General features: G+C 43.1%; 1 protein-coding gene across 5 annotated transcripts in view; it reads right to left on the bottom strand.

Moving 5' to 3' along the window:
* bnc2 (basonuclin 2) overlaps positions 1 to 27596 on the bottom strand; it is a 174886-nt gene that overhangs the window by 71999 nt on the left and 75291 nt on the right. For 3 of the 5 annotated variants that reach the window (XM_040145226.1, XM_040145225.1, XM_040145229.1), the window contains exons 2-3: positions 27326 to 27596; positions 23476 to 23538 (exon numbers count right to left, since the gene is read on the bottom strand). The exon at positions 27326 to 27596 is cut by the window's right edge and continues 110 nt beyond it. The exons of 1 other annotated variant lie outside the window; for it this stretch is intronic. In XM_040145226.1, the coding sequence (XP_040001160.1) occupies positions 23476 to 23538; positions 27326 to 27596 (334 nt within the window). The remainder of the gene's footprint in view (positions 1 to 23475; positions 23539 to 27325) is intronic. One more of the 5 variants, XM_040145227.1, reaches the window with a different exon arrangement.

The raw sequence follows: 27596 nt of genomic DNA, 5'->3' as shown, positions 1-27596 counted from the left end.
TCTCGTCTGACTCCTAATGTAGTCTATAAATCTCTGCTACTCTGCTCTACATCAGTGTAATGCTTGGTATTAATAGCCTGATTTGTACCGCGAGTGCAGAGCAACCTATAGGCTGCGCTTTGCTTTTTATGTCCACATGTACAAGATAAAAACAAAGTCATTATTGAGAAATGTGAGAAATATGGAATTCTAGGAAGGCATTTGACAGTGTTCTGAGGAATAAATGGACACTATATACAGTAGAACATAGGGTGACCCTTACAGATCTCGGCCTCCTACACTCCATCTCTGGTTGTAAACCCTATCCCATAAGCCTCTGGGGTGGTATGGCTCCTTGCCAGTAGCTGTGCTGTTGTTGGCAATGGATTTCCTTTGTGGCCTCAGTCCTTGTGTAGGCCATAACATGATACACACAAAGGCCGACAAGGGTACGCCAGTGTGCACACTCTTATACACACACATATTCGGCATATGCTGTGCATTGTGCACGCACACCAACACAAGTAATTATACACAAAATCGCTATTCTCACCACTCATCCAGAGAAGAGCGGCAGCCTCATAGGGAACAAGGAAGGGGGAAAAAAAGCTCAATGTATCCTTGACAGGTTTCATCTGTTTCCAGTTTGGTGCAGATGCTCAGGTTTTATTGCAACAGTCTAGTATTTCATGGCAGATTTAGCCAGTGGTTTGGGTCTCCAGCTCTAATGATGGCACATCTCTTGTAAATTGTGCCACACCAATAATACAGTTTGTTGCTTGATTCCACCAACTTGTATCATACAGACACAACTCCTCTCACTGTGGTGTCAAAAAAAAAAAAAAAAAAATCAGATATTCACTGACATAATGCACATGCAGTGGAGAACACAGAGTTTATTTACAGGTAGTGCCTGGATAACTAGATAATTGACCTGTTTTTTGTTGAACAGGGCTGCTGCTGAGGCTGGAACTTGATATAAAAAGGGCCACATTTACCATTCTGCTCAATTAGTGGTGAGCTTATAATGTTCTTCAGCTCTGTCGTACCCATGTCAACATAACATGTCTCCATTTAACCAAGATACGCAGTTTTCCGCTAAAAGCACCGCAAGGTGTAAGAGTTGTGGCATAAACCAAATAAGTGTAAACAATGTGTTCTGAATTTGAACTTCAGTGCTTGTTGAGTTTGTGTTTCATTTTTAGTTATTGTGTTGAATTGTGTAAGTTAATATCCTTACTTATTATTTAAGGAAATCTTCGTCTTCTACTGCTTTTACAATTACTGTATATCAATATCTAAATGTTGCCCGGTGTTCTACCATTCCTGGTTGCCAGATGTTGCCACAAACTAAAAGCATTCTGCAAGTTGATTTTGAAATTTTGGCTTGCGTAGTACTTGAATATCTACTGTATTACTATAACATATGCGAGCAAATTTGATACTTAGAAATTTGAGCATTTTATAAAAGCTTTCAAAATTCAGATGCAAATCACAGCGTTCAGTTTCAATAATGCACATACAAGTTTAGAACATACAATTCCCATTCAGAACATAAAATTCTAATTCAAAACACAATTTAAAATCTTTTTTTTAGTGGCACAACTTTTACCCCACACGTACACTGGAGCCCCCCTTAAATTCAGTCTTGGGTTCATCACAAACACAGCTGAGTAAAAAAACACACACTGTACATGTAAGTGTATATAATTCATGTACTTCCTACACCCTGTCAGCTTCCACATACGCACACATTTATTTCCCACTCTCTGTGTGCCATTGCCAGCAGCGCACACATGCGATGCCGCTCCGTCTGAAGACAGAAGTGTAGCGCTGAGTGTCTCTTAACTGGCTCGTTTAGTCCTGATGGCTTAAATGATTTCATCACTATTAATGACAGGGACCGTGGCTCCCTGCGACGTGTTGCCAGATGCTCAGGGACCGCTGAAGTTCCAGCTCTCTTCTTCTCACACCCAGCTGCCTCTTCTCATCCCTCCTTCTGTGCAGTCTAATGATTGTCCTCTACATGCCCCCTACCACCCTATACTTCCTATTTTCCTCGGCTGTTGTGGCCTCCTATGGATACTAAAACATGGTGTAAAGACACAGTGATGGCACGCACATCACATGAGTGCAGGGTCAGTGTGCTGCAAGGCTGCAACACTGTTGACAAGTCATCCAAACAGCATGAAATAGTCATGAACATACCAAGTACTGAGAAGTTCAGTGAAAACAAGATTTCGTAGAACACAATCTCTCCGTCTCTCTCTCTTTCCCTGGGTTATTTAGCGAGCCAACAAATCAGCTATCAGCCCAGTTCCCGAGCCACTACAGAGGTCAGAGGTCAGATAAAGAAGGTCAGCTGGCGCCAGACCAGGCTGCCCTCAGAGGGCTTTCCTCCAAATGGAATCAAAAGCCTCTTGACGGCTGCGAGCTATCACCAAACTGAGCCCCTGCATTCACGTAATTTTTGAGTTAATTTTGAGACAGATGCATGGCCTTGTCCTGATGCATTGATGTGATTTTCTTTCATTTGGATAATGAAAGAATTAAGAACCATTTTGGTCTCTCTTTTTCTCCTTTTCCCTGTCTCCTCTGTCTTTTTGAGCTCCTTCATTCCAGCTAAGTAATGACATTTTAATTTTTACTTCTTACTGTTCGAGTGTGTCTACTGTGTGTGTGTGTGTGTGTGTGTGTGTGTGTGTGTGTGTGTGTGTGTGTGTGTGTGTGTGTGTGTGTGTGTGTGTGTGTGTGTGTGTGTGTGTGTGTGTGGGTGGTCACGTTGGTGAATGCAAAAGAGCCTTTCTCTTTCTGGCATTGTAGGCAATAAGCTTGGTAAGGGATATATACGCACAAGTTGCACAACCCTAAATAAATTAGCCCTCAAACAGAAAAAAAGTCTTCTACACAATCTGTGAATCCTAAAAGTCTACAATTCAAGAGCTGGCGCATATTACCATAAAATTAGAGATCACCCTTTCAACATGTGTTTTCTGTGTAAAGTACAGGTACAGTTTCCCCTCGTATTTGGCCTGTGGATTTAAACACAGTAACTGATGGCTACTTTTAAGAACTGCCAAATGTCATGCAATGCTTTTTGTTTCACAGAGCAAATGAGGCTGTGTGGATGTGAATTTAATCAGTTCCTTTCACCTTAAAGAAAGACCGTTAATACAAGTTCAACAGTACTCATTGTCAAAGGGTGTCTTTCGTTTGTGTAATCGAACAAAAATACAACCTCTCTTGCAGTGGGTCGGTATACAAGATATATATATATATATATACTATACTATATACAATAAAGTTGTGTTTGTGTGTGTGTTTTCCTGAAGCTAACTGCGTGTGTGTGTGTGTGTGTGTGAGTGTGTGTGTGTGTGTGTGTGTGTGTGTGTGTGTGTGTGTGTGTGTGTGTGTGTGTGTGTGTGTGTGTGTGTGTGTGTGTGTGTGTGTGTGTGTGTGTGTGTGTGTGTGTGGGTGGTCACGTTGGTGAATGCAAAAGAGCCTTTCTCTTTCTGGCATTGTAGGCAATAAGCTTGGTAAGGGATACATACGCACAAGTTGCACAACCCTAAATAAATTAGCCCTCAAACAGAAAAAAAGTCTTCTACACAATCTGTGAATCCTAAAGTCTACAATTCAAGAGCTGGCGCATATTACCATAAAATTAGAGATCACCCTTTCAACATGTGTTTTCTGTGTAAAGTACAGGTACAGTTTCCCCTCGTATTTGGCCTGTGGATTTAAACACAGTAACTGATGGCTACTTTTAAGAACTGCCAAATGTCATGCACTGCTTTTTGTTTCACAGAGCAAATGAGGCTGTGTGGATGTGAATTTAATCAGTTCCTTTCAGCTTAAAGAAAGACCGTTAATACAAGTTCAACAGTACTCATTGTCAAAGGGTGTCTTTCGTTTGTGTAATCGAACAAAAATACAACCTCTCTTGCAGTGGGTCGGTATACAAGATATATATATATATATATACTATACTATATACAATAAAGTTGTGTTTGTGTGTGTGTTTTCCTGAAGCTAACTGCGTGTGTGTGTGTGTGTGTGTGAGTGTGTGTGTGTGTTTGTGCGTGTGTGTCTACGTACATGCGTGTGTATGCAGTTATAATTTCCCAGAGCCTAAACCTTCATTGATTCAGTTGCTCTTGTCTTCCCAAGAAACAGAGAGAGGATTATGCCTTTAAAACGAGCTTTCTCATTGCAGATATTAGGTCATTAATTTCACAGGCTTACATATGAAAATATTGACTCTTCCCAGACACCCCACTATATCCTCTGTTCCAGCTGCAACCTTGCATAAATAAATCTTTTCAAGTATGCAATATTGATACGGCATTGATTTATTCCTTTGAGGATCTAATAAATAAGCAAATGTATTGAATTATAGTTTAATTACTAAGGTTCTCAATTGATTTGTATGGGAAATTTTGAGCGTTTTGTGTGCCCTATAGCAAAAAAAATCCCACTATAAGCCACAAGATCTGATCAAAACTTCAATGACTAGAAATCTTGAGGTTCTATTTCAGTACTCTTGGTTGACCTTTTGAAAAAAACATAAATCACATTTAATTGGAAGATGATTCCGCTTCTCCTCCAGAGTGCTTTACTTTGCTTTGCTTTCCACAGCAGTTCCTGTAGCTGTTCCCCCTCTGAGTCCTACTGAAATAAATTATCTGTCTCAATGAAATGCGAAAGCGACTGCATGACACAGTTATTCTTCGAATCCGTGCTGACTTGTCATTCCCGTAAATTAAATAAATCTCTGATTCACTGCGTAGTCGGCGGGACCCTGAGGAGCAAGACTCGTCTGCGAATGTACACTAAAATTATCCAGGTCACACACACACAGGCAAATTGTCTCTGAAAAAGACAAACACTCATCCAGTGGGAGTGGGTGGAAGATGGGTGCAGCTTTATGTCCCCACATAGCAGACAAGGGATGGGCAGGCTTCAAGGAAACAAAAGAGCGGGAAAGAGGGAGAGGAGAGAGTGAGAGTGCAAAGGTTGTCGCAGACTAGTCACAGCACAGGAGGAGGGGAGGGGAGAGGTGGAGGAGAGGGTACGTTCCAACCTCTCACATCTGTTATTCGTTTGTCCCGAGCTGGGAAGAAAATAGCAGGAAGCGTTCTGGTGGTGGCGGAAGATGAAAAGACAAGAAGATTGAATAAAAAAACATGTGTCGCACATGCACTGCGGCTGATTGGATGCGTCCCATGGATTATCCCCGGGAGGCGCTGCCAGCTTGGAAAACATGCAGAAGCTGCATTTGTACACACACACACACACAAGCAAGAAGATTCCCCTGATTCATAAAGCAGCTTGGCATATACGCCCTCCCTCTGTCTACACGGCACGGTGTCAGAGTCAGATCTACGCCTGTGGCCTTGACACACTGGTGTCTAACAAAACCTCCCAGTTTTGTTTTGGCCATCATTACACTTACTGCTGCTAAAGCTCCTATTACACTGTCTACAGCTCACATCTGGGCTCCTGTGCTAAAACACGTTTTACTCAAAAAGCAAAAGCTTGGATAATTTGTCAGACTAAGTGGCAGTCTTTTGCTTCGTTCATTACAGACGCACCAGGTGTGTACAACTGCCGCAAATATAGAAACAGATGCAACAGTCATCGAAAACGCGACATGACAATGCCAAGTGGCAGCCATTAAAAGCTCGTCACTGGCCCACACGTTGGGACCTCCCATCGCTAACGAGGTGAAATGTGGCGGGACACAGACAGGTAGGAGTAATGCCTCCACAATTATGCAAAGCGTGCATATGTACGCACGGGCATGTGTTTGTGTGTGTGTACGTGTGTGAGCATGCGTGTGCACATGTGCCATGCCACTTAGGGCCCATCCCACAGCTCATTAACAGTAATAAGTGACTGCCGCCACTTCTTTTTTGTCAGTGGGGATGCAAGCCAATCAATAGGGTCATTTCACATCATAAAGGCTTACCAGAGCACATTATGGCACTTGTTCATGGCTGGGAATGGCTGCCATTAGTGGCATAGCCCGATTAGATAAGGGCTCCATGGGTGAGAGGTAGGAGGGAGGGGGGCAGATGGAGAGAGAATTAAAGAGAAGGGAAGAGGGAGGTGGATCAATATATGGATAGTTATGGAGATAACATCACAAAAGGGTGTCTGGGAAAGATAGCATATTACAGACTTTTTTTCCCTTGTAGAAGTGAGGTAAAGGTGCGTGCGTGTGTGTGTTTGTGTGAGAGAGACAGAGCACTTGTCTATGAATGAGTCCTTTGAGTGTGTGTGTGTGTGTGTGTGTGTGTACAAATTTGAGCATGTGTTATGAGAGACTATGAATTACATTATCTACTTATAAATCTGCAACGTGCTCAGTGTTTGTATGCGTGTGGGTGTGTGTGTGTGCATGTGTCTGGGGTGGGAAGGTGTGCGCTTTACTTTGGCATATGCATGTGCAGTCCTGTTTAATTACAGATCAGGCTTTGAGGCAGAGGCAAACAGTGGTATAATTACAGGAAACACCTCCTTTAATATTTTATGGAAATCTACCCTGTGTGTGTGTGAGTTGTAAGTTGCACGTATTTATTCAGCAGGAGAGAAACAGAAGAAGAAAATTAGGAAAGAGAGAGGTATGTATATGGAGGGCTTCTTCTGAATGACTTCTGGTTCTTGCCTCATGGTCTAACGCCTTTCTTTTCATCCCCAGTTCACAGTCTCTCATTTCAGATTTGTGTTTTCAAATGGCTTTGCTAAATGCCCCTTTTTTCCCCACTTTTGAACTGCTTGCCTCTCAAATATTTATGATAGAGAAAGACTGAAGAGACTAAGATCAATCCATTAAAGATGAGCAACATCTCAAATGCATAAAGAGGGGTGATGAACACACTTGCTCAGGGACGGCAAGGTGTAAGCCATGGCTCAATGCTTGATGACATACCACGGAGTAGGTTTACTTTTGATTCACTACAAGAGAGAGGGAGCTAGGATATGTTTTGAAAGAGAAAAAAAAACATCAGATGGAAGTGATAGAGCAAAATAAAGGTAATACTTATACTGTTTACTTTATGAAGATTTTAAATTTGTTCTGCATCTGTTTTAATGCATAACCAAAGCATGGTCCTCTACTATATTTTCCAGTCACTCAAGAATTTAAAATAAAAAATGTGCATCAGCAGCTACTGACAACAACAACAGCTAGAAGTATGTACTGTATATCACAACCTCGAAAAATCACAATGTCAGGTTGAGTGAATAGTACTTTATTTATTAGTATTTTTTTTTTTTTTAAGGGGGGCAGTCAGAGGTCAGCTGAATACATGTTCCTTCTTAGCCTGCAGTGAAGCAAATGTATGCACACACATAGACACACACACACACACACACACACACACACACACACACACACACACACACACACACACACACACACAATGGCAGGATGCTAACACTAACACTAAGCCAGTGCCCCCTACAGTGGCTGACACACAGGGGGACTGGGAGCAGGCTTCACTGGTAGCATGCTTTACAATTGTTTGATATGCACCGGTCATTAAAAATAGATGGCGAGCAATCATTACAGGCATCAGAATTAATCTAATTAGCCTAGCGCACTAGGCCTCTCTGGTGGGGGGGGGCATTCTGCAAACAGAGCCACCCAGCTACAAATACAGTATATGCAGAGAGGCCTAGGATGCTACAGGGGCTGTGGTGGTGGTGTTTGTGTGGGGGGGAATAATCCGCCTTGACTTATTAATATGCGCAAACAAGATTTAGCTCCTCAAAGCAAACAAATGAAGCAAGTGCTGGGGGGGGGGCGGCAACAGAGAGCGACATGGTGAGAGAATGCAAGATCGAGGTAGAGCAAGAGGAGAGCGATAAATTATTTAGGCCTGCGTGGACAGAATGGAGAGTTGCAGCTAACAGTTGTAAAAATGGCCAGAAAAAGCTGCTCTCATTTCATGGTCGCACCTTCCTAAAACTACCTTTTTCACTGGAAATAGACTATAAAGAGATCTTACTGTATTTCATACCCCTTTGGGAAAAGCTTTAGCAAGTCACAAGATGGATCATAATCCAACTTGTAACCTCCTCTGGAACAACACCAACATAGAATTGCACATCACCATAAGGGTCATTGTGGACAGACACGAGTTGTTTATTGACTCTAGTTTCAATGGAGTGCTTAGCCCACAACCCTTCTTGACCCCTGTCATGGGTAATGAATGCTGCAAGGGGGTATGGGTAATATGCACTAAGGAGTGGGACGTAGCTTGTGATTTTACCTACTGGCTAATCCCTGCCAGGACGTGGGTTCAGCTAAGCAGGGGTAGGTCCACACAGCCATGATTAAACATAAACACAACTTCTTGCACAACTCCTAGGATTTTCTACGAGTCTGTTTGTTTGCTTAAGAAAGTTCTTAGCAGGCGTTCAGACCAAAAATAGCACTGTGTTAAAAAAAAAAAAAGGCAAGGCACTGTGTAGCTTGCATGCTGTATTGGATGTGTTGCTATGGCTACTGGTGAGAAAATGAAATACAACCCAGGAAGTACAGTTTGACTTTGAAGGCTTATCAGATGCCAAAACACGGTTAGTGACAATCAATTTATCCACTGTGGCAAACCTTGCAAGTAAAACAGTACACTATACTGTTAACAACATATATTTCCAGGTATGTGCACTTTCATGTGTTTGATTGGTCGCTTATGCATTATGTTCCCTTGCATTGCAGCAAAAGTTGAGCCAGGTTCAACTTTTTCTTTTTTTTGCCAGAGGAAGATGCATTTTTTGACACAATGCTATTGTTGGTCTAAAGAAAGCCTTACTCAAGCAAACTGTTTATTGGGACTAAGCTAATATATACATATTAAGCTATCTGACTAAATGAGTCTCTCTTAACCTGCCTGAATTGTACTCCGGACCTTTTCTATTAAAATTTTTGCAGAGTAAAATCTGTTAACATTTACTCGGACTTATTGGTCGCCGAGACAAGACAGGCAGAGTTGGCAGTGGTGAATATGTACTCAGGCTCGACACAGTGCCAAACTCCTTTCTCAGTGGGTTTTTTTGGCCATTCTTTCATCCCAGCATCTCTAATGCTAGCAGACGGTCATTTCCATCTCTTTGATAGTAGGGGTCCCAGCTGTGTTCAAGGGTCTAATACCCCTCAACCTCTGTCCCAGTCTGCCCCTTCTTCCCTCCTCCATCCATCCCTCCCTCCATCACTCCCCACACACAACCAGTCTCAGCACAGTTTGTAAGTGCATCTGAACAAAACCCACAGGAGAGAGGTAGGGAAGGAAGGAAAGAAAGAGAAAAGAAGGGATGGGGAGGAGAGAAGAGAAGAGATGAAGAGCTAATACCAAATCTCAGATGACCAAACCAAACGAAAGTCTATCAAAAGCCAGCTCAGCAAACACAACTGCCATACTGATGAGGAGGGAGAAATACAGAGAGGGGAGGTGGTGAGGACGGAGGACTAAAGCTTAGTTTATACGTATATCGCTGTGGCTGCAGTGGGTTAAAGGACGTCCTTATCTTCAAAATACTGTATCTTCAAAATCAAATAGCTCACAGATGCTAGTGCTGACTAGAACTATAGTTGGTTAATATGTGAAATTAAAAATTTAAGTATCTGCAGGGTTTTGTACATGCTAACAAAGTGAACAAATCCAAAGATTTAACCACCTTATATCCATGATCCTAAAAACCTAAAATGATAGAAACATTACAAACACAGTCTCTACACAGGAACCAGAATGAGTAGATTTAAATTAGACTTGCTTTGATAGATTTTTATGAATGACACATGGGCTCAGCAGAAAGGGCATTTGCTAAACACACAGGGCAAAAACAAAGAAAAAGGAAAAAAGAAAAAAATTTGAGAGTCTTAAAAAAAATGGTGAGGGAAGATAGAGACAAAGACAGAGGGAGAGAGAGGCACATCTATCTGTTGATGTTTGAATAGATGGTATTACAGGGCAGTCAAGTGTGGTATATTTTTCAAAATGAAATCTCTTTTTTGCTGTTGTCATTATTTGTTGCACTGTAGACACACACACACACACACGAACACAAATGGAGAGAGAATTCAAAGAACTGTAGGTGAACTGTAGCAGTAGGTACCATGTGGAAAGACACAAGCCAGAGAAAAACCGAGAGACAATTTCACCAGCACCTCACTCGCACGAAGGACAAAATAGCGCTGAAAGCAAAATGACTCAATGAAACAGGAAAAGTGTATTTCTTGGAACCCACTTACACTCAAATTACAGTGACATTCTTGGCAGAGCTTACAGCACAGGGGTAACATAATGTACTGTAGCAAAAAGAACTTTTGGGACACTTATCAGGGCTATGACACGAAAGACTGAACTATTAGCATGCAAAAAGAAAAAAGACAGGAAGAAATCAAATCAACCAAAGAACAGAAAAAATAGGGCCTGTTTTCTTGGCAGCATTTGAAGCCAACTTCTTGTATTTTTTTCTTTCTTTCCCTCCCTCCTTCCCGCCGTCATCAGGTTAAGTTACAGACATGAGGCGAAGGAATGAGGGAGGCAGAGTGGTAACATACAGTACCATGAGGAGCGAGACGCTGGCCCTCCCTGACATGGCGTGCACCAAGCAAAAACCCCCCCCTGCCCCCAACAGGCAAACACACACACACACACACACACGCACACACGCACACACACACATACACACACACACATCCTCACACACGCACACACACACACAGTATTTGGACAGCATATGTACGGTACATATACAGGCCAGTCTGCCAAATGCAAGCAGATGATATGATTGTGATTGTCTCCTGAGTGTACACACACACACAGCAGATAGACATACTCACACGCACACACAACCCTTGCTTCACTTCCTTCCTCCCTCTCTCCCTCCCTCCCTCTCTCTGTGGCTCACTCTGCATGTGTCCTGTCATATCTCCTTCAGCCCATAATTGTCCCAACTTATGGTGTTTCTTCCTGCAAGCCACAGTTTAGGGGAAGTGAAATCTTTCTAAGTGACTGTCACAATGCATCAGCCTCAGGCGAGGGACACACGCCTGCTTGTTCTTCTCCCCCTTCCTCCCTCCCTCCTTCTCCCTCCTTCAGTCCCCCTGGCTGCCTCCCTCCATCCCTGCTCACTATCCCTCACTTTAAGTGTTTTTCTTGCTGATATGCTCCACTTGCACTTTCATTCCATCTCTCTCGGTCGTTCTGTCTCTCTTTTTTTAATGCAATCACCCTCCAAACACTCACTTCACTTCCTCCCCCTTTCACTCTCTCTTTCTCTCTGTCCCCGCCTTGCATTTACCCTGAGGGGAGAGCTGCAGTCACAATATTGCACTGCCATTAGGCCCTGCCTGTGACCTGCTCTCCGCACAATCCTTGTTCCCCCGGACTACAACACCACACCACTACACTACAGTTTGCTTCTACTTCCCATTTCCTTAGAAGGGACGGTCACTCCTTGACACACTTTCAAACACAAAAACACAAACACAGAAGAGCTAAAAGAGATGAATATGTGTTCTCTGGACATCCAGCTTGACCTTTGTCGTGACCCTGACATGTCACAACCCTGTGATGCATGTGTCACTTCTTCTTTGCCTCTGACCTGGGTCCGTCACCCAGCAGACTAGAGACACACACCCTTTTGCTCTTGTTGCACCTCACTAAACACAAAAACAGTGACTGGTCTTCCCTGTCAACCAGATCTACTTCATATTCCTGGTTTATTTTTTGAAGGCCACTATATTAGATATGTGGACAACGACTGCAACTAATAATTATTTTTATTATTGATTAATCTGGCACTTTCTCGATTCAGTGATTTATGGTTTGGTCTATAAAATGCCCCAAAAAAACATTTCCTGTTACAATTTCTCAAAGGCCAACTTTATATCTTCAAACATCTTATTTTGTCTGCCTAACAACCACAACTCAAAGTTATTTGGTTTATGGTCATGTAAGATCATAAGAAAGAAAAACCAGCAATATATTAACATCTTAAAAGCTGCAACCAAGAAATTACTGTAGTTTTTGTTTAAAAAATTGTTTGATCAGTTGCCAAATTATTTTCTGCTGATTAAAAAAAAAACAGTTAATCAACTAATGATTTCAATTCTAATGTGGACAAAATGGACTCCAAACAGAAAAAAAGAACAAAAAAATAAGATTTCAGTAAAATAACATAAAAATGTCACACTGACTATAGCACAAGGGGGCCTAACTAAATCAAGCAAACACAAGTAAAGCAAATAGCTGAAAAACAGCAATGTGGTTTGAACTAGCGAGGAGACGTGCTTATTTTGGGCCACGATGATGTGTGTGTGTTCACCCGTGTGCACTGGATGTGTGTTTAGGTGCTTTTTCCTCTTACGTGTTGTTCTAATAGGACTGTCAAGACCAGAATCGGTGCTTTATTGAGCATTTTATTGAAGCTGTGGACAGATCGGGCGCCCATCAACCTTTCATCGACCAATCATGTGCAGTGAGGGGAGGGACCTGGGAGGTCTGGCAGAGACGGACACTCGGCAGGGGAGGAGCGGGGAGGCGGGTGGTCACTCACTCATCACTTGGATGCAGTCCGGCAGTCAGTGTGTGTATATGTCTGTGTGTGTGTGTGTGTGTGAGACAAGAAAAGGGTCAGTCACTGGTCACCAGATGGTAACTGTTTGGGCTGGACCACAGCAAGCAAGAAAGAGGGGGACAGTCTCTTTACTCCCCCTTCTTTCTCTCTCCCTCGCACACATATAACAGACCATGGGAGTGATGGGTGATAATGGAGCAGACACTAACAAATCTGCACCTCTTGGCTAGGGGCCTTGACTCGGACTCAGAGAGCAGACAGTCTGTCCGACTCATAAGCCCAAGTACAACACACCACTACATACTCAGCAGACAGAGGGACCAGTGACCCTTACTGTACACCGCTCAGTTTCCAGAGGCACTCATTTGTTGTTAAATGACACTTACACCAGTGGAATTTACTGTGGTTAGCTTGTAGATGTATAAGCCATTGCCACACACTGCAGGAGTTGGGTGAGTTTTAAATACAGCGAGCTGTGCAGGACCTTGTCACTGTGTGTGGCCTTACAATGTGCAGGCTACTGCTGCTCTGGATATTAGCTCTTCTGTATGTCTGGCTATTAAATACTAATCCACAGCCACACACACACATACCACTTCCCTTTCAGTCTCAAAGTCAGGGACATAACAGTTTTGGCTGGCGAATATTGTGTGGGCCACAAGAAGAAGGAGAGAAAAACCAACTGTTCTTTTAGGTGAGACCTTCCAGCTGGAGACAGAAGAGGGGGAAAATAGAAACAGGCGTTTGCCAGGACAACCAAGGAGAGCAAACTTGCTTTAAGGAGCACTTGTGACTGAGCAAAAAGTGTGTCAGGGAAAAGGGTGAGTCAATTGTACAAAGAGAGGAGACAAGCATGTGAGCTGGAGAACAAAGTCAAGGAGAAAGAGAGGAAAAATCAGTGTGTGAGCCAGTAAAGTGAAGCAACAGGGAAGGAGTGAAATTGAGTGAGGAGGAGAAGAGCAAAATTGTAAAATACAGACAAAGGGAAAGAAAGAAAGTAGAAAAGTGCCAGCAGCTGGACTGCTCCTGCTAATTCAGCACTTTAACAAATCAATGCCACTTGAGGAGCACAATCTGCACCCTGAGCTCAGCTAGACGCATCAGTGAGACTGTAGGCGTGTTTGTGTGTGTTTTTGTGTGTGTATGTGTGTGTGTGCGCCTGGAGGGTTGATGATGTTGGTGTGGGGTCATCCACAGTAGTTCGCATTAAGTTCCAGTAATGTGTTAATTTATAACTCTATCACCCCAGACGCCTGCATTATCCATCTGTGTCACACGCTAGGCCCACTATATCTATCATCCAGAGGGGAAAAATGGCCAGTCCAGAGTGATTAAGCCACCGGTTGCACAATTTCTTCTTTTTTTTCGGTCTTTCTTTTTCCTTCTTTTCCCTTTAGCCTTATCTATTTCTTCCCTCCACACCCTTCTCCCTTTGTCCTCTGCTCCCCAGGTCAGGGTGATCAATTAGGGCTTGACAGACTTCTCAGTCCTGGCTGACCACTGGAGCTGCAGAAGCCTTGCAGACATTACTATCTACCCTGAGAAAGAGCACTTACACTGGGCTTTAACACCCTCCCTCTCCCCTGGCCCTGGAGGCCTGTACGGGTGACTGTTTGGATATCAGTGATCAGAGACTGAATTACATTTCGCTGTGACTTTTGTGAACTCAAAACGTGTTATCACTTACAGCAGATTGACAAAACAGATTGTAATAATAAAGAACTTAGACGTGTGTGTGGCTGTGTGTGAGCAAAGAAGACCAAAATGGGCTCTATTTGAAAAGACCCTTGACGCATATAAGTCAATGACACATAACCCAGTTTGTCATAACATTACTGGAGCTGTAATTTTACAGGTTTCCACCAACGGTTCTGGGCAATAATGTTGATATTTCCATAAAATATTATGTAGCAGTAAAGTATACTTTTTCCCAGTCGACGCAATGTATTACGGTTGTCAAAACATGCAAACAACATACTGTATTTCTTGAGCAAACATGGCAGTGTGTGCGTGTAAGTATGTGTATGTACAGTATGTGTTTGTGCGGGTTGGCTCATGCTCTCTTTGTCAGTAGCAGCAGGCGCTAATAACACACGGGGGGAAATGATCAATACTCACCCTCTCTATTCAATTTCACAGTATCACTACTATCACCAGGCGGACGCAAACACACACACACACACCAACGCAGGGAACGTATGTTTACGTAAATACACCGACATAAATGTATAACAAAGGGCTTTTGACTAACCCATGTAGCCAGAGGGCTGGCTGAAGCAGGAGAATTGGCTCTGGTGTGAATGTGAGCGATGCATTAATATTTATCTTGTCAGAAATACTCCCCTCTATCCTGGAAGAGAGGTGGCGAACATGAGATACAGAGGCTAACGGAGGGGGAGGCGGGGGGTTGATAGGAAAGACAAGCTGGCAATTCTGCCTTTAAAGAGTGCAACAGTCATCACGAGAGGAGAAAGGGAATCTGCCCATTAAGACTAAGTGGATGTGTATTAGATCATGGAGGTAAGGAGGTGGGCATTTACCATCAGTCCAACTCACAAACAACCTTGCCTGCCCCTGGACCATGCCAACGGCTGAGAGTGAAACACACAGCCATCGCGTTGAGATCATTTAAAGTTTCTCTAAAGTTTTTTTTTTTTTTTTTTTTTTTTTTTAATAAATGGCTTGCTGAACTTTAGAAAATGTACTTATCTTCTATTTAAAAGTATTTATTCTGTGAGTGGCTTCCAGGGACATCACCTCTGCAAAAATGAAGGCAATTAAAAAACTATCAAAGTCACTACCCGGTCTTATGAGATCAAACAAACCCTCTGCCCTCTTTCTACTTCTCTCTCTGTCTGTCTGTCCCCTTCACTCCCCGCCCCGTCTTCCCCAGTGTAAAACCCCCCATTCTTATCACTGCGGTACAGTTAATCCTCCCTCTCTCCTCCTCCTTCCATTGCGGCGTCCCTCAGGGGGTACGCGAAAGGCTAAAAGGAGGGAGCACATTTGCCACTTGTCTGCGACACATAATACGGAGCAGGCAATCAACTTTGGCTTGACATGTATTTGCTCATCTCTGGGACACACACGCACACACATGCCCCCACCACTGCTGGGAGATTGCGGGGTGAGGGAGGGAAGGAGGGGGAGCCTAAATTAACACTTGACATTCAATACGGTCAGGTCCTTAATTGGCCAGGGCCTTCCTGAGAAGGCAATTTTCTATTCCCCAAACTGCCCCCGCACTGCGCCATGCGCCAGTGTCATCTGTGTATGTATGTCTACGTGTCTGTGTGTGTGAGTGTGTGTGTGAGGAAGAGAGAAAATGCATCTGTGTGTAAGTATGTGCCGGAGAAAAACTAAGACAATGTGTGTATGCATATATCTGAGTGTGGGTGTGTGTTTGAGCCCGGGCCCTGTCCTGAGAGAGGCCCTCTGGTCCCTTCCCTCTCTCTAATGAGGCTGGATGAATTAGCGCTACGTGACATGATTTGAACAGCGGTGGCCAACCACCCCCCTACCCCCTCCCTCAGCCCTCCCCTCCTTCCCCTCCCTCCTCTTTGTCCTTCTCCCCTCTTCATCCCCTGCTCTCTTTTTCTTAAAACAGTGACAGGCATCTGGTGGCCGAATAAAATGCCAGGAGCAACCCCGCGGCTCTCGCCTTTATGTATGCTGCTGCTGCTCTATGCCACGCACATACAAACAAACACACGCACACCTAGGCATTGTACACACAATGAAATACTTTTGCTTCCCTACCGTTCCTTTTCCATTCACTCACGCGCATGCAAACTCACTTGCACTTCCCCGTGGATCCGGTTACAGTTGATGTTATTACAGCTTTCAACCTGAGAGGTATTAGGCTTCCTTTAACGGATCTGACAGCATTTACAACACAGGCAAGTCGACGCCTCTAATCGCCCCTGTGACTTCAGCCTATTACGAATTGATCTCAAAGAGAGCCTCCTCTTCACCTTCTGACTGATGCACATGCTGTCGGCTCCTTTTCCTTTTCTTTGTCATAATGCGCTAATCTTTCTTAGCTGCTGCATCCTGTAAACCTGACTACTCTTTAAGTGCTCTCATTTCACTTTTTTTCCCCTGCAATAAATCTCGCAGCCCTTTGCTTATGATATTTTTGTTATTAACGTTACTGAGTTATAACTGGTCGCACACTGATCAGGCACGAAGCATCACCTCTGCCCTCATGAGGCCCTGTTTTAGACAAACAAGATGCTAAATTTATGAGTTTAATGGTCGTGTAGAGAAATAGCAGTGAATCTAGGTGATAAATCCCTTGTTGCCACCCTTTACAAATCTAAACTGATCAACAAGCTCTAAAGTAATGGCCTGGATAAAGGAAACAAAAGCTGCAGATTTTTTTGTATTTGGAGGAAACATATCAAATGGATTAAATGCCATGAAATATTAAATGCCAGTCAGAGTCACACACATCATGCAGCGGACAGAGCTCCAACAAAGCACTTATCGCTGAGTGTGTTTCCCGGCAATGGAAGCGGCAGCTCAGGCCATTTACAGAGAAAACATCAACATAGAAGAAGCAAGTGTATACGTGTGTGTGTGTGTGTGTTTGTGTGTGTGTGTGTGTGTGTGTGTGTGTGGCTGTATGTGTGCCTGCTCGCATGTGTGTCAACACACACAAAAACTACTTTTTCCTTACAAGAATTCTCACTTTGTCCGGTTGTTAAAGAGTGATGCCGTCAATTCATTCGAACAATAAATGTCACAAGAGGTGAACGGACAAGAATGTGCGGTGCCAGAGGTCGTGCGTGGTGGCCTCCCACCCCTGGCTGTGTGCTGCGGATACAGGGTCAGACCAATTGATGTCTATCACAGTAGGTTAATTAGATCATTTGTGACTTTATAGATTGTTAGAAGTGAAGTGCACTGCTGCTAGATATGTGGTCATCTCACGTGCAGACAGCTTCAATTCAGCTTGCGTGTGCAGGGCATTTACAACCAAATGAGCAGGTATGCTCAGTGACAACACTCAGTGCCTTTCCCAACCAGCCCACACACACACAGTGGTATACACACACTCACAAAAACAAAAGCCACCCAGAGTCTCAGTTTGCCAGAAAAACACGAGCTGTGGGATGCCAAGGCAGCTGCATTTAACAGTGGCCATTAAATGTTATTAATCCAACAGCGCAAACATCTTTACAAAGTCAGCAGAGAGCACAAACAAATGCTTACACATGTTGCTTTAACACTTTGTTCACAACAAAAAGTAGCTAATGAGTTTAGACTCGAATTTTTTCAGAGGGTTAAAATGACAACATTGTAAGAGAGCAATTTGCACAATCTGCATGAAGAAAAGACAAAATACGAGTTTGTGAAAGCAGGTATCTATGCCTGTCAGACTGCATATCTTTGTGTGTGTGTGTGTGTGTGTGTGTGTGTGTGTGTGTGTGTGTGTGTGTGTGTGTGTGTGTGTGTGTGTGTGTGTGTGTGTGTGTGTGTGTGTGTGTGTGTGTGTGTGTCTGTGCGTGTGTCTGTGTACGTTGGCTACAAGCCTACCACAGCCTGTACCACTAGCCTCCCTTCTCCAGAACCTCCCTAAAATCCTCCCTGGGCCTCTAGCAATCAAATCTCCACAGTAAGCTGGAGACAGAACAGAACAGAACAGAACAGAGTGGAGAGATAGATGGAGAGTAAAACATGGTTGCAGCAAAAAAACTGAGAAAAAGCAATGAAACAGAAAATAGCTGGGGAAAAGTGTCTCTCCTCCTCTTCATTTCACACATACACATAAGCCTAAGAGTTCAACATATGCATTAAGAGATGTAACATATTTATTCTTGCCTGTGTGCACACAAGTTCTACTCACCTCACATGTGAGCCGCTGAAATGAAATCACTGTTACCTGTTGGAAAACCATTTTCTTTCCACAACGACTTTGGTAATTTGCCAGCACATTGAATATGTACGGTACTAACAAACACACACACTCTCACACGGCAGTGTCGGATTAGCAGGGGAAAGAGAGGGAGTCAACCGTAGGCCCTGAACAAAATTACCATCATTATCCATAACCATAAATAAGCCTGATGATGATGATGGTTTTAACAATAATAATAGCAATTCACCCTGAGTGCTTTTTCAAATAACAGTGACAGCATTAGCCACATCGCCAAGAGAAAAATGAAAGGCTCGGTGCCTTGAGAACTCGTCTTCGTTGCCACTGCTGATGGGGCAAATTGGCAGGCAGAGCGAGCAGACAGAGGTCCTTAAAGACGGATGTAAAAATAGTATGCTGTCGATTTGCCCGTTGAGCTGGCACAGCTCCAAGGAAAACAAAATAACAGGAGTTGAGGAATAACAGGAAAAGGGAGAAGCCGTGGTGAAAGTATGCCCAAGTTCCTGTCACTTAGTACAGGTCACACCTAATGTCACCTTCCTCTGGATACAGAACGGGGAAGAACAGCCTCTCTCAACAATGTCTCTGCCATATGTTCATGTCTTAAAATACTGCCGGCCAATGCAAACTATATAAGTTTCCTCTTACTGACTCTTTCTCTTTTCACTTAAGTCGATTATGTGTGATGATCCTTTCTGCTGGTGGCAATCTCTGGGTCGCCGAAGAAAACACGGGCCCCTCCCAGCTCTCAATCTCCCCATGACTCCCGGTACTGCCACTTCACACACACACACACACGCACACACAGACAAGACACAACTATACTTCAACCCTTTCATAACTGCCAGGACCTTGGTGACAGCTGCTGCATTCCTGCTGTATCGGATTGTGTGTGTGTGTGTGTGTGTGTGTGTGTGTGTGTGTGTGTGTGTGTGTGTGTGTGTGTGTGTGTGTGTGTGTGTGTGTGTGTGTGTGTGTGTGTGTACGTGTGTACGTGTGTGTGTGCGTGTGTGCGTGTGTGCGTGTGTGTGTGTGTGTGTGTGTGTGCGTGCGCATGTGTGTGTGTGTGTGTGTGTGTGTGTGTTGCTGCCCTGGCTTTGTGCTTATGTCGCCCTCATTAGTCAGTGGCGGGGTGGTGACATCCTGAGCGACTGGCCCTTCAAACACACACTTCCTCTTCACACCAGCAACTTCTCCCCTCGGCAGGAAACTACCCAAAGACAAATGACTAATAACTTTCTTTTGAAAGAAATGTAGAAAATAAAAGAAGGAAAAAACAGGGTGCACAGAGTAGTGTGCAGTCTCTTATACTGTTGAGGCTTCACCAGGAAAGAAGATAATGAAAACAGGAGTGGGAGAGTAGAAAGTAGAAAAATGTATGGTTTTGATCCAGGTAATATATATATCCAATTAATCTTTTTAAAAAAACACAAAATAGTGCAAAACTATCAAAAGGAAATCCACACTTTTCCATCTAATTTGACATGTATTTTTTCTATTTGTAATATTATACATAATTTTCCCAGTGCAGTGAGGGTCTAATCACATTACAAAGTCCCGTATTCAACTGCCACACAGCAGATTTCAAACAAATCAAACATCTAAAAATATCTCATGAATCTGCTTAATGTTAAATGTTGAGATTTCTATCCAGATTACCAGGACTTTATTGATTACTTTCTCAAATGTTTCACGTTAAAAAAAAAAAAAAAGGCAGAAAACAAAAAAAGAAAATAAATACTGTATTTCTTTCCTTTTTCATACATATGCCCACACAGGAGTAAAACAAGTCCCTGGGAAAAACTCAGTTACAGTAGATTTCCCCACTCAGCCCGCTGATAAGAGGAGAGCAGATGGCTCTGCATTTCTATCGTTCCTCAACGCTCACACACACATAAAGCATGCAGTACACTGCCCTGCCAGACGTATGATAAAGAAACCCTTTTTGACTTCCATGATAGCTTCTCGACACCACTTTGTATCCTTCCCATTATTCGGGCATTCACCATGGCAGTGAGGCAGCCGTCTCCCCAGGACAAACAGGAAGCAGCTGACACGGAGGCCGTGAGTGATGCTCACATGATGCTTATTGATCGCTGGTTGCCCCAGGTCTCGCACACAGAGTCAGGGTCAGTGCTTACCCATAACACTGGTCCTGCAGGGCATTACTGCACGGCTACAGAGGTTACTGTATGACCCGGAACACACAGAATCTTGGCGATGCACTGGTTGGATTTTTTTTTTTTTTTTTTTTTTTTTTGGCAAGATGCATACATTACAAAGATAGATTTAGAATTTTTTTTAAAGGTTATTGAAATGAGAGATGGTGAAGCAAAGAAAGGAGAACGGAGAGGCCTGCATTACGAGTCCTATTGATGGATTTCCTCAACAGTCTGACATTTTAATACACCACAACAGCGGAGGAAACTGACGGAATTAAAATCAGGGGTATTGATATTGATTATTTTCCACTTAAATGTCTACAGTATGTAAAAGAGAAAAATATTTATTAAAGGCCATAACAGGGAAAAAGATTGTATTAATATATCTTTAGATATATCTTTACATGCTTGGTGATGCAATTATTAAAAAAAAAAAAAAAAAGATTTTAAAAAACCAGTTGAAACAAGTTTAAAGTAAAAATGTTGCAGACGTCATATCTCCCTGGTTGGTGCTTGGGTAAACATAGTGGGGACCACAGCATGAATGGGACCTTGTACATCCTCCTACTCCATCAAACTAGATGGGCTCTTAATAGTGCGCGCACACGCACACACACACACACGGTAAATATACAAATAGCTACAGCGACCTTCCCACTCAATCATACTCTTACATTTCTGTGCTCTTTCCTGCAGAAATAATGCCGCCTTCAGGAAACACTCACATCATCATGGCTGCGTATGCACAAAGAATGACAGAGATGCCCGCTGACTGAATGCCATTGTTGCCTTTCTCAGTGCCGCTTATGTTATCTAGAGTTTGTAAACTGGCCAGCAGCTTTGCAGTCACTACATTAAACAGTTTAAGAGCCGAACACAACTTTACAGTCAGGTACATGTGCTATCAGCGCTGAAATGGTAGCTTTGATGGTGAAGAAGTAGCTTTACACCTTCCGCAATCAGGTTTTAGACCAAACACTGATGGAGAGAAACACACAGTCACTTCCACATTTATGGAAGAAACATTGTGCTTCTTCTAACAGTTGCCGTTGTGTCCTATAAAAGCACTGCACACGTGCAACACCCAAAATGGTCCTCTCAAGAGCCCGCTCTATAAAGAAAGCAGCTTCAGAATAAATTGATCTGATTTAGCATATAGCGAACTGGTGGTGGAGATAGAGTTTTAAGTAGGAAAGATAGTGGAGAAGAAAGAAAGATGGGGTTGAAGCGTGCAGGAATAAGAGGAGGAAGGAAAAGACAATGAGAGAAGAAGAAGAAGTGAGAGACATAGACGTAGTAGAAGAAGAAGAAGAAAAAGAAAAAGTAGTAATGGGGGAAGCGGTGCGTGTCTTTTCTGCAAATCTCCTCTTTCACCTCTGCTCTCCTCCAGCTCTCTAGCCAAGGCCAGCCAAGAGACACTTCACCTCGCACCCGCACACACATGGAGCCAGAGCCAGCACAAGGAAACACACACACACACACACACACAAAGAAAGAGCGAGAGAGGGGACAAACTCACAACACTGCGCTCGCTAACGCTCTCTCATGCACCCACAAACACTCACACAACTGGCATATGAGTATTTAGCCACCCACTCAGAAAAATAAATGGCAAAAGCGCAGACACGAACGCCTGTAACGCACACATGCACACACAGAAAACTTCAGTGTCAGAACACACACACTCGACACCAGATACATATACGTATAGGCATCCATATGCTCTGTGTGCAACGACCCATCAAAGACAGTCATGGAAATAATAACAGTAAAGTGTAACGACACAAATACACACATTCACTCTCTGTGGATAACTCCACACACATGCATCAAATCACAGCCTCCCAGTCCCAAACAATGGTAAGAAGTAATGCATATGCACCACATATGCAGCATGCAGCACGTCTGTACCCCACAGTGTAAAACAATGTTTGCAAACACACACACACACACACTAAGTGTATCAGTGTGTTAATAGGCAGATTAGCACACTCTGTGATCTGCACTGAGGAGGATAATATCAACCCCATTTCTCCACTCAGACAAAACAAAGCAGAGCATGTTATTCCATAAATATGTCTGTCGTCATGCCCTCAGAGCTAACAGCATTCACCTTCAATGGGCCGCACAGTGCACTCAGGGAACGTGAAATAAGGGAAAATCAACAAATATGACTGTAACATTGACCACACTGAAAAGTTCAAATATGACACAAGATATGAAAAACACAAGAAGATATTAAAGAGAAGGGTGCAAATGGTTGAACTGAAGCCAGACTTTGGAAAAATAATTTGGGGTGGAATTTTTTTAAATAGCCCTACAAAGCTAACATATTTGTATTATCAATGCCAAAATGCCTGTATGCTGTTTAAGCATTTGACACTGTCTCAAAAACAGGCAATCTGATCTAATCACTGCATTTTTTTTATTAAGGAGGAAAAAAAAATAACATTGCTTATAAATACATCTACATATCGATTTTATCATATTGCTTTACAGCTTTTTAGTTTAATTTTAGTTTTTCTGTATCTTGAATTTGCAATTGCATGATATGGGGGAAATGGAAATGCTGCAGACTTGTGGGTGAGATTTTGATTTCAAAGTCCAAGAAAAATTTAAAGTGTGGCAAAATGCATGTACAAATGAAAGATTAAGCGGTTGAAATTTAAGAAAATGTTTAAAATTATTGGCATTATTATCAACATTATTATCTAAAATTCAACGTCTATTTGTAATTTTTATTCCACATAATAAACCCCCAGTATTCCTTGTATTATATGTGGATATAAGAGTCTCGGTGTGAGATGAAGCAGGCAGCACTGAGAGTAGACAGAACCGGGGCAAGCTGTAATGCCACTGTACCTCGTCCAGGTCTCGGCCCATAGTCGACCTGTCGCACTTCAAAGGAAGCCGCCTTACAGCACCCTTGCAAAAAGAAAAGGAAGAGGCTATTTTAGAGATAGTTTTAGGCTGAAGACATGCGCTCTCTTCTTCCTGTTCTCTCCCTCTTCTTCTCCGAGGTCTGCTGCAAGCCTGGGTGGCAGCATCAGATCCTCAGGTGGAAGTGAAGGCACATTTTTTTTTTTTTTTTTTTTACGAGCTCTTCTAATCTCTGGGTTGTTCCCAGATTCCTCCGACTTGAAGCAGATGAGGAAATAAAAAAAAAAAAAAAAAAAAAAAAAAGAAGACGCGGCCTGCGGCTCCTGTATTGTGGAGGAATTATCCCTGATGAACCAATTAGACTCGTTGTATCACTTAACTCCGGGGTTTTTAACTTGCAAGGGTCGATATTCATAGCCACGCGTGTACGGCAGAGGGTCAATTAAGGCTCCAAATATTATCACTCCGTAATGCCTGGGAAATATTTCACCTCCTAATTAATGTTTGCCTATTTTTTCTCCTCCATAAAAAAAAAAAAAAAAAAACAATTCTTAGAGTCCCGTCTCGGAGTGTTTTGTAAAAGTGTGCACCGATTTCTGAACATTAGGAAGCTGAGAAAATAGGCAGTATTTATCGAATCCATTTCATTGATTCCATCTAAATTGCAGGCTGTTTACGCTGTTTCCTGTTGACACTTGCTTGGATTATGAAGGTTGTGAATCTCCTGCTATGTGACTTAGAAAAAAAGTTTTTAAAAGCCCATTAAGGCCTGTTATGAAAGGTGTAAATTATTCACCCACAGAAAAACGCCTTTAATCGCCACTGTGGTTGATTTCGTTTGTTTAGACAAACACACAATAATGGAAAGCGACTGCGTGTAGATCACCCCAAATTTAATAAAACATAAGAAAAAATATGTAATTCGCCCTCGTTTTTCATCAATTTCTCCAGTTTGTAACAGCACAGCCTCCAGCAGAATATTTAGATGGGAAGGGGGGGGGGCGTTTCATTGTCTTAAAAACGTCTCAGCGAATATGTAAATAATTTAATAATTGTATTAATCCTGAAATAATTCACAAATGACATCTGAAATACAAGGTGAAAAATACCAAAATGTCTTAAATACAGGAGTCAGTCGGAAGGGAAATCAATCAATTGTGAGGAGGCATTCGATTTGGAATTGACATCTATTTTCTTGAGGTAATTTTCTTTCGCTGAAAGAGGCAGGTGCTGCTTTTTATGGCTCGCCTGCGCTATAAAACACCTAAGGAGAGGAAAATAAAGATTTAACAACAAATCTCCTGATTCATAATTTGATCATTAAAATCGTTGCTTTACTTTCTTTACGGTCTCCGGTCACTGATGTTTATGCACCGAGGTGATCAGGCACCTGCTGTAAACCATAGATTATTTATGCCATTTAAAGTGTGCTAAGAGAATAGATACGCTCACGTCAGAGTGGTATTTTTCTCATTTTTTAACGTCTTGCTTTGTGTGTGCGTGCGTGCGTGCGTGTGTGTGTGTGTGTGTGTGTGTGTGTGTGTGTGTGTGTGTGTGTGTGTGTGTGTGTGTGTGTGTGTGTGTGAGAGAGAGAGAGAGAGAGTGAGGGATTTACAAGGAATTTCAAAAGCATTACCAAATGTTTTGGCTTGGTGATGCCTGCACCTCACCACGGCCGCATCTGCCCTGAACACGCGGGGCAGAGCTCTTTTGCGTCTCTATCGATCAGATGGAAATATAATTTGGCCTAACAACGATAAAATATCGCATCCCTCGTGCCACCTTGTTGATCTTAAAGGGAGAGAGGGGAGATTTGGAAACACAAGCCCATAACCCATTTTTCTCCTCCAACACCCCTGGGTGCGCCAGCCTCGGCAAACACAAAGTCATTATCGGTTATATTCCAATAAGGCGAGTCTGTCAAGGAACAGGCTTCCTTCGGAGAATTTATGTCATGCCTACTAAACATGGAAAGATGTCTTCTAAGTGGTGCGAGGAAGGATAAATAACAGCGAGTCCCACAGCTGATTATATTGAAACAACGGTGCGCATTTGTAAGAAGGATTGGGGATCCAAACGTGTGGTCCCAGCAGATGCTGTGCGCAGGGGCCCATCCACCTGCTTCAAACCGGGAGAGGAGGAGAGAAGAGGAGCGCTCTCCTCTTTGAATACAGCGCACCCATCTCGTCCAAATCCCCAATCAGCTGTTAGTACGAGTGCTTTTTCTTTTGGAAAATGTAAGGAAATTTACTTGTTTAGAAAAAAAAAAAAAAAAAATGATGTGCATGAAAAGTGCAGGGAAGCGATTCATTTCCATGTGAAGACGGAGTCTCTGATAAAGAGCAGACTGAATGCCGGAAATGGGATATGTTTCATTAAAAAACACAAAACAATTTCGGGGGGGGGGGGGCTGCCTTAAAATGTACTATTCCCAAAAGTCACATCGGGACATCGGTTTTACCTTTTCCCCGTGTAGACCTCTGGGATTAAAAAAAAACAACAACAACTACAACTAAAACTAAACTATAGGGGCTGTAAATAACGGCAAGGTGACAGGGTGAGTTTCTCATCATTTATAACACAGAGCCACGGCGAGGCGGTTGCGCAAGAACCGCTGTGGCCTGAGTGCGTAACAGCATGTGCATGGTACGGAGAGGCTGCAGGTCCCGCTCTGGCTAACTGCAACCTAACAACCGTCGTCTATCTTTACTGTCTCCCCCTCACACACACGTGCGCGCGAACGGACACACACAGACACAAACACACACCTATACACTTGCACAAAACTCGATTCATCAGCCCCCCCGCCTACCACCCGCCACCCCCTCACCCCCTCACCCCCTTAAAAATAACTCTTGTTCTAACTTGGGGGCTACTCGAAAGCAAAATAAAAATAAAAAAAAATTAAAAAGCTACAAGACCAGAAAGAAATATTGTGTGTAACATCCACGGTAACTGGCGAGAAATGTCGGGAGGAAATGTGGACTTTCCTCAGCTGGTGCAGGCTATCCGTTATCATCAACTCTTTTTTTTTTTTTTTTTTTTAGGGGAGCCTGTGTTCATTCACGGCTCCTCTGCTGTTCTGTAGCCGCGCAAGGGGCTTCCTGCCTCGGCCACATGAAGTCAATTAGCCGGTCCCAGAGGGGTGCCCCTTCCCGAGTCTTTATCGGCACCGAGGTTACCAAAACACTGCTATTGCTTGCTTTTAAACTCCACACCGCTCGTAGACCAATTACGGAGACTTAAGCATGTATGTAACGAATCCAGACAGGGATAATCCATCAAATTGTGAAATAAATGATTTATCTGGTAGTGGACAAATTTTTGCACTAAAATGTTGTGTTTTTACAAATACACAAAATCAGCTATTTTGAGGAATTTTACAGAGAAGAAAATGACCCATGCATTGAATTAGTAAAATTAAAAGCAACACACACACACATGGGTGGAAACACTTTCAGGCATGGTGTGTGTAAAACAAGAAGAAGAAGAAGAAAAAGACACACACAAACATAAAATCTGATAGATTACAAAAGTGGGGGAAAGTTGCAAAAAAAATGCACTTGCATGTAAGAATTCGTCATTTGAAATATCACAAACAAAACACTGCCCACAAACATCCCCTACCCCGTAAAAATACACACACACACACTCTGTTTTTCCACACACAGACCAAGATATAGTAGGACTCAAAATAGCAAACATCTGAACATACACCACTCGAGGAAAATAAAAGTTTGGGTCTTTGAATATAGACTCAAAATAATGAAAGAGGGAAGGACAGAGGAGGCAGACATGGAGAGGGTGAGGGGGTGAGGCTGAGCTAACGTACCTGCTGGGACATTCTGTAGAGGAGGTTGCTGTCAGTGCTCTGCTGCTGCCATGTCCCCATGAAGCCCGGCTGCTCAGCACTAGGCGGTCTGGTGCTGAACTGCATGGAGCTTTCGCCTGCTCCCTCAGCACTGCTGCTAACGATGCTAATGCCACCCAGACCACTTCTGCTGCTGCTGCTGCTGCTGCTGCTGCTGCTGCTGCTGGTGCTGCTGCTGCTGCTACTGTGGCTACTGGAGGGGATGCTCTTGCAAACGCCAGCGGTGCCGTTG

Source organism: Xiphias gladius, chromosome 15, assembly GCF_016859285.1.
Source record: "Xiphias gladius isolate SHS-SW01 ecotype Sanya breed wild chromosome 15, ASM1685928v1, whole genome shotgun sequence".
NCBI lineage: Eukaryota > Metazoa > Chordata > Actinopteri > Istiophoriformes > Xiphiidae > Xiphias > Xiphias gladius.
Note: the sequence above shows the minus strand (reverse complement) of the source record. Positions and strands in the feature narration are given on the sequence as shown.